General features: G+C 43.2%; 2 protein-coding genes across 2 annotated transcripts; one reads left to right on the forward strand and one right to left on the reverse strand.

Annotated features, from left to right (window-relative positions):
* Positions 1 to 1657: 1657 nt before the first annotated feature.
* PPTG_20996 (hypothetical protein) lies at positions 1658 to 2107 on the reverse strand (the record flags this gene model as incomplete). The annotated part of the gene is made up of 3 exons (XM_008894429.1): positions 1658 to 1724; positions 1932 to 2021; positions 2079 to 2107. The coding sequence occupies 3 exons, from the start codon at positions 2105 to 2107 to the stop codon at positions 1658 to 1660; spliced, it is 186 nt and encodes a 61-aa protein (XP_008892677.1).
* Positions 2108 to 5836: 3729 nt separating this feature from the next.
* PPTG_02935 (hypothetical protein) lies at positions 5837 to 6397 on the forward strand (the record flags this gene model as incomplete). The annotated part of the gene is made up of 2 exons (XM_008894271.1): positions 5837 to 6293; positions 6392 to 6397. The coding sequence occupies exons 1-2, from the start codon at positions 5889 to 5891 to the stop codon at positions 6395 to 6397; spliced, it is 411 nt and encodes a 136-aa protein (XP_008892519.1). The 5' UTR covers positions 5837 to 5888.
* Between the last annotated feature and the right edge of the window lie 2025 nt (positions 6398 to 8422).

The raw sequence follows: 8422 nt of genomic DNA on the forward strand, positions 1-8422 counted from the left end.
GAACGGTCGTTCACTTAGAGTTTGTATACTCTAGAGGAAATAAACTTCCACTTCCTCTGCACAAGGTGCTGTGTGACCCCGTCACACTACGCTTTTAGTTAGCCTTGTATTGTTCTACGACTGTCAATGCTTGCGTCTCAAAAAAGCAAATGAAGCATGTCAAGTTCGTATGCTTCATTAGCTTGATGTGTGATACATCTGTAAGGGTATAATTGGGTCAAACTGACAGTAAATATACATTGATGAACAGATTCCACAAAATGTTTTTCTACCTGCTAGTTTCACTAGGTACATCCGCTTAAAATGATAATATTAATGGTAAGATTGCCTTCCGGGCTGGCTTATATAATTCGGTGATGATTCGTTACCAATTCTACACACGAACTATTAGTAGAGACATAGCAATGGCGCTACTTCTATATGTTTGTGATCCCGAACATATTCACGGCAGATGTTATGCTCTCGCCAGTCCAAGCTGATTAAACTGCAGACGCCTACAAAGAGAAAATGTGTCCTGCGAGAGTTCGCGATCAAAGGCCGTTGGTCGTTAGCTCTTATTAACAATCGGATACGGACAATCCGATCCCAAAATATGCTTTAAACGATGCCAGTTTTGCTCAACGTTCAGCTTCCTTTTTGATGTCAGCTGACTGTTGAGCGAGATAACATCGAGCGAGTTACGCTGTGTCGTGAAATTAAACCGTTAAGGGCTGTCAATGGTATTCCAGCGGTGTTGGCTTCTCTAATTGGTCATTTGGATGTCGCGAATGAGTTCACACAGCTCATCGTCAACGTAACGTGGAGCGTTCTGAGCCTTACCACGTCGACGACCATGGTCTTGAAGCTGCTGCTACAATGGCTTAGCGTCAGGCTCCTTCGTGTCTGCAGCCAAATTTCGGAAAGCGAATTCAAAGGCAACAATTATATAAATTCCATATATATTCCCTGATAAAATGGCTTATTTACGATAAAATCGCCATTTAAGCGTATCAATAATACGAGGGAGCCTAGATGAGCTGGACAGACGACTAAAAAGGCAAAGTAGTGTTGATTTTTTAATGGCTTACTTCTTTGAAAACAGAACAATGTACGCGAAGAATTATTTGCACGCACTAATGCTGTTAAGGCAATCTTAGCTAACAAAATACTCCCATTCCGTTTCCACAGTCCTCTCCGTCTAAAGTGAAGCACCCTAATTTGTTTCCAGATTTTTGAGCTCCATCTAGTTTGATCGGAAACGCAGTTTGCAGAGATACCTAAAATAAATTGCAGATAATTACGTCATCTCTTTGCTAAAATATGTGTGTGCTAGTGCGAGCTTAACCGATCGGCTCTCCATTTGTATTCCGATTCTACATTACGACAGGTACAGCATGCTAGTTAACCAAAGTGTTATTCTTCTGTTCTTAGCTGGGCGGTGGTCGTAACACAGCAGGATAAATATTGGTAGTCCTTTACCATCGTCAGTCACATTAACCGCCTACGTACGAGGATTACGATTTATAACCGGTAAGTTTTAGACGATAATCGCGAAGCGAGGATTACGATTTATAACCTGTATATTCTAGGCGACAATCGCGACACCTGTGCAACCAATCTATAGGCGATCATACTGAGGAAGTTCACTCAAAGCACGACGAATATGCGCATTCGCACATCACTTAGCTTGTTCGTGGCCTTCTCCCTTGCGAGCGCTATCGCCTTCACCAGCGCGGAAGACGACGCTGTCAACAATGCTCCTACGCCAAATAACGACCGTTTCAACTCTGATACAGGGGTTGGTCGTTCCTGGAGAAACTTGAGAGCCCAAGAGAGGATGACACCGCCCGTTGCCGCGTATTATGCTCTGCTCCGTCGTTCAGATTCAGATCTCTCAACGTCTCCGACAACTTTGACGACTGCATCGCAAGTTCGACACAGTTTTTACAAACCACAAGCCGCTTCCAATATGGGCTTTGGCTCTCGTAGCTGTGGCCAGTATTGGTATCGTAGCTGGCTCGATTGCTGCTGGAGTTAAGTTGCTACAGACACTGACCAAATCGTCGGATTAGACCTGGAATAACAATAGCGCAAATTACATGAAGCCCTGGGCCCCGAAGCCACCCATGAAATAAGTAGGTATTCAGCCAGCTAGAGCTGTCGTCCCACGTATAGAATATAAGTTTACTCGACCAAAGAGAATACACCATATTCACAAATAGGTAAACACTGCGCTACCTTCTGTGCAAAATACTCTATTACTCGATCTAAGAGAATACACCATATTCACAAATGGGTAAACACCGCACTAAATTGTAATGGCTCAAGGAAGGGCAATGACTCAAGAAGGATGGTGCAGTTTATGGGCTCCTTCGCTCATTGCTCTTCCAGGTAAATCAATACTTCGAAATACAGGATAACCTCCCTTAACTAATACAGGCCGTGGAATAACTATTGATCAAGTATAGCAAGTTGACCATCGTAAAGCGGTTAATATGGTGCACATTCCTGAAGTTTGGTGGGATTCGAACGAAATATTTCAAATCTTGAAATTTATGGATATATCTGATGATACACCAGACTTCCAAGGTGTCTGTTGTGACCCAGATTTCCGATGAAATCGGCTTAAAATGGACGAGCATATGATTTTATGTCGATTTGTATCACTGACAACTACTAGGAGTAGGTAACCCCGTCGATTTTGAAAGCGTTTGACTGGTTTTGTCTATTATCACATTGTATCAGGTTTCAAGTTAGACAGTATTATCAATGGGCTTGTGTTCGGTGGAATCAAATCTTTTCAACTACGACAGGATATCACAATATACGAGATCACCTAATACAGATTCATCTGTTTTAATGTATACAGACTGGTCAATTTAAACATAATGAAGTACAGAGCTCTCCCTCGTTAGCCGCACCCACTACCTCATACCCTTTATATTCGATAAGGTCTGGTGCGTCTGTGACACTGCTCCTTTCAGTGCGCCTCTATAATATTGAAGTAGGACCCATGACGGCTAACGAGTGGAGCACTGTATAAGATGCATAGTACCTTTTTTCTCCTACCAGTGACCTGCCGCGTCAACAACAGCACTGCATAATCCTCTGCTATTAAGCGTACTACAGGTACATGTATATACGCATCGAACTGTACGGCTCTCTTATCGTCGGTCATACCCGTTTAGTGTCGGAACAACAAGATAATAGAGAGCAATGTCTTGTTTTTGAGGTGTTATTGCCTAAAGCTATCTATAACCTCTTATTAGCAGACAGATTCTGAGAGCTGGCCATTCACGAATTTTACTCCTACATATCAAGTCCCCCCCCCCCCCCACACACACCTCAAGCTCAAAGGATGCGGCTTAGCTTCGGTCTGTTCGTACTCCTTGTCATTTCCCTTTTCAGCTTGATGGTCTATACGGACGCCGAAAAAACGGACCTGAGTCACGTTGTTCAAGCGTCTGACGCCAAGCATATCGAATCCAACATCAAAACGCGTCGTCTCCGAGGAATGCATGAAAAAGCAAATGAAGAGAGAATCGTACCACCTCGATCTGCATTTACAAGTTCTGCAAATCGCTTGAATGGCGCTCCGGCACTGGTGCCAAAGAGTAAGCGTTTGCTACCGTGGTTACCTAAATGGGCGAAAGTTATCCTAATTCTGGGTGGTACCGGCCTGTTTACTGCTGGGATGTTTTCAACTTTAAAGGATGCGTTAGGGATCATCTAAATGTCGGGGCCGAAATGGGCACGGCATCCATTGGGACACACTCATACTCCCTACGAATCTGATAATCGAGGTCGTTCAATAAATTTACAAATTCGTTTAGGGACCTTAATGCTCTTATGCCAATGGTTGATACTACTACTCTTCTCTCAATGATGTTCTCCTACGATTACAATTAAGGATAACTAGGTGTTTGCACCGTCGCACACCCTTTCAATTTATGAGATAATTACTCATGTAAAACTCCCATACGTTTTCACTCTGTGGTACTCGGAACAAGTCGGTTGAAATGAGAATACATGGAGTAGAAGCTGAACGCATATAAACACGAGTTGCTCGTGCGCGTCACTAAAACAGCGGGTCCTTGATGATTGCTAGGTGCTGCAGTTAGCATTATCAAGGCCTGATCTATCGGAGAGTGTGTTTGAAGTGCTTTCAAAATGTCGAGTTAGCACCTTCTTCAAGAGTATTTTAACTTCATATTGTCCGTTCTGACGACTTCTCGGATGGCAAGCACATTTAGATCGGGTCACGATAAACAAATACAAAAGATTAACTAAATATTGAAAATGGTAAGTCATAGAAATAGTTTTTTTTTTTTTTTTTTAGCTAGAACTCGTAATCATTACTCACCTCAATGCATCCAGTATGTGATTTTTTGTATTCTGGAAAACCAGTATCGCTGTTCAGGTTTTAGAAGTAGGGCCAGATATTTTTAGTTCTAATAAAGCGCAGCTCAAAAACATAACATGCACATAAACAAGTGGTACTTTTAAGTACTAAACACGATCATAACCATTCAGAGTTGTAAGTTGTTTTCTTTTACCTGCAAAAGGCATGGTTTTACTTGACGGTCATCATTGCATCCTGTAATGAAGAAACTCTTTTGTGCACTGTCGAAGTACCAGTAAGCATTTGTTCAGGTAGTCAACACCCTCACTGTCCATGAGAATCTGGAAATCTAGAGGGCATTTCTCCGGACAAGCGGCTCTGTCACTGGGGTCATACTTGGCTCCACTAGCGGGGTTCGAGCGGTAGCAACGACGCGGTCACAGTCGCCAGTAAACTCAGAAGGGGAAGTAGGGGAGGGGGTAATACCTCCTGGGTGAGTGGAGGTAGACAAAATGTTAAGCCTTGATTCCTCCGTCGGTGTCTAGATCTGGGAATACATCGCACTTACGGCTTTAATTCCCACCTTACAAGGGGGTGGCAGTAAAGAGAGGGTTTTATTCCGAGATGTGTATTCGTTATGATTGACTGATTACTATCAGTAACACTAAATCAATTGAAACAAACTATGAAATTAAACAGCATAGTATTCTACAAGATTGTTTTTACTGCCACGTCAATTCATTGATTCTTAAGAGAGCCCGCCACTACACGAGTATATTACGCTTATGGTTCACAGTGATTTTACCACGGTGCTACGCCGAGCAGACAGTGACAGTAAGGTATTGACCAATAGAACTGCTCACATCACTGACCGAGAAATCAAGTCCTTAAACCCCCTAAGCAAGCACAAGTCTTTAGAGAAAAAAGCAAAAAAAAAAAAAAAAAAAAGTGGATTGGAGAGTCATTAAGCTGTCGAAACACGAATCATCAAATGCTCAGCGCGGAATGATTTTATGTACTACATTGCGTTACAAAAGCTAAAATACAGAGAGAAGAATCATATTGAATCTAGCCCTGTATTGGGCCGGATCACTTTGATCGGGTATGGACATTGCATGAGAGAGTTAGACGCACGCAACGATGCTGCCGTAGTTCAATCCTAATTGTATACAAAGGTGTATATTAGCATCGAAGCCGTAACTAGTTTGAACTCAAAAGAGTTCAAATAATTCCAGCTCCATAATCTTATGAAAGACCTGATTAAGACTCCCATCGGTTGTGCATTTTTCTGTTGTCATACTAGTGTTTGGTCCGTAGTCCTGCGTCCCCGCAAAATATCCACGTGGGGACGTTGTGTAGGGTACAGCAGAGTGACCGCATCATCCACGATGATGATGAAAGTCTTAGGCCCCCCGTCATCAACACGGTATTATGCAGTACCCTATTTAAAAAAAAGACAGTTGGGTCGGCGAGGATACTCACGTCAACGGAGCTCTTTGGCATTCTTCGTTTTGCAGCCACCAGCACACTCGCTTATCTTTACTCTCTCTCTCTCGCGCGCGCACGAATGAAGCTACTGAGTCTTCTCTCTGTTGTGGCCACCGTCGTCGCTACCGCCAGCGCCAGAGACTCCATTAATCTGAAACCCAAGTATGACCCCGAGTTACTTGCTAGCAGTGACAACGCCAACTGCCCCCACCAATGTCGTGTGAAGAAGTACGACGGCGTTGTGCACGAGAAAAAGTGTTTGGAGCGTTTTGCGGTGTGCATGGATGACCCCAAAATCACCGTGTCATGGCTTATCAACATTTTCGCAGATGCTGATAGCTTTGAGGCCACCTACACATTGGTCCGCAGTGGCGGTCACAACGACTTTATCCTGGAGAATGTGCTACTGCCCGACGGCACGACCCTTAACGGACATGAACACTTTGCCCTGAACCATCTTCTAGGCAGCTGCAAGAAGAGAACTGTAGGTCGAGGATATCAATTGAGAATACTACTTTCTTGTAAAAATGAAAGAATTGAGCCTAAACTCACTTTCATTGTGTTTTTTTTATTACTATGTAGTACTAGTCAGGGCTTGGGATGCTTTTATAAAATAATTCTAGCAGTGTATCGATGGAGTAAACGATTATTGGAGTTCGAGCCATCTATATGATATTGTAGCAATTGGTAGTATAATTGCATTGGACATTAATTATGTTTTTGGATGAAATGCACAGGGTAAGTTACTGCAATGGATCATTTTAGAGTATTACTAACGACCTCCACTAAGGAAAAAAAAAACGCGCATTTCTTAGGATGTATGGTTCTCGGCGCCTACATTTACTTCATTTATCAAACGCAGCTTTACGCTCCAGTGTCCGTTACCTTTAATAGCGTAACATACTACAAGTATTAAACAACTTGTACTCACAGTAAACCCACGAATTGCATATAGCAGTCAGTACATGCTTGCCTGACGCAGTCAATTGATCCAAGCTCAGGGATTCGCCGGTGACATTCGTTTGTTGACGAGAGCAGATTATCTCTTTCCAAGGCTTCAGCTTCCTTCAGTGTGTCTAGAAGACTAGTCTTCATCGAAGAAAGTAGCATTTGAAGCCCATTCTCGACGCAAGCCGACACTCTCACGCGATGACGAGGAAGAGATCATCGAAGTTATTTTTAGTGCCAATCGTGGCATGTGCATGACGGACGGCAGACGCACGTCAGGTCACGCTGAGCAAAAGCAGCCCCGTATCGGCCTTGTTTACATCGGAGAGATCTCCATCTCGCGCCATCGGGATTTGTTGACCCGAAAGAAATCTCGGGTACTCGACATCAAGGTCTATGAGCTGTCGACGGAGGATCGCATTCACTCTTTCCACTCCAACCTTCACGATGCAATGCAAGGCGCCTGTCCGGCACAGATCTGGAATTCTGACGAAACAGGCTTCTGCCCACATGAAATGAAGCCACCACGTGTAATCGATCGTAAAGGCACGAAAATAATGGCAAACGCTCAAAGGATTGCGACAACATGGCTTGTATGGTGTGCGTAAGTACTGCTGGAAGTCATATACTTTTCATGCTCAGCTTCGCCGGAAACGACGAGTACAGGAGTGGATTATTAGTGCTGTTGAAGGTTGTGTTTGTGCAGTCACAGATCCTCGTGTTGTAGCGGGTTCCTTTTCTTGCAGTGAAAGAGACACTTTGACGAGCAACTTACTTGAAAAAATGTTCCATGACCAGCCTTGTCAATCATCGATGGACAGAGGAATTCCCACAATACAGTACATATGTACTGTATTGCCCCAAAATCGAAAACTAAATGAATGTACTGGGCAGTACATATATCTGATTTTAATTAAGTTCGTTATCCGTACCTATAAACACAGGATTAAATGTTCTGGCTAGCAATTCGCGAGCTGAAACGCGTCGGCCGCGCAGTTCTACTCCTCCCTCTTGTGGCTTGGTACAATCATACGAAATTAATCGTCTCAAGCTCGAAGTCTAATTTCAGCTTCCACGGTAGGTTCTTGGCAGACTCCCATGTAAGGTCGCGATACCCGACCCACTGTACGAGATAGAATTCACTGTTGTGAACCCAGCGTTTGGCATACAAACGCTCAACGTTTTACATTTGTTCACTTCTTCCGCGACGAGCTTGCTGCCAATTAAAAAGGCCGGAGCCTCTTTCTATCGGGACCTCACACGTTCTCTGCTCCTCTGTGGACGGTGGTTGTGCTGGTATGTTTTGGTTTATTTTAAGTCGATAAAATGAGCCTCCGCTCGAAGTTTCTCGTGTGGGGGAAGCATTTCGTAAACTGACACAGGGCGCTTCGATATCATTTGTTCGCATTGTCGAAGCAGAAATTTAATTATGGTTCATAAGAATATACTGGTGGTTTTGCAAATAAGATTTGCAAGCTTTTTTCATTGTAAAGTAAAAAAAACAGAAACGCTTTGATAAGATTTGCAAGAAATAATCTAAATCTCCATAAACCCTTATTTTTTGAAGTGACCTGTCTGGTAGAGATCTAACTAGTTCGTCAAAAACGCTTATTTATTAAGAACAAGACTTGGATTGTTTCAGTGAGACATCGATTAAGAAAACTA

This window comes from Phytophthora parasitica (assembly GCF_000247585.1).
Source record: "Phytophthora parasitica INRA-310 unplaced genomic scaffold supercont2.2, whole genome shotgun sequence".
NCBI classification, from domain to species: domain Eukaryota; phylum Oomycota; class Peronosporomycetes; order Peronosporales; family Peronosporaceae; genus Phytophthora; species Phytophthora nicotianae.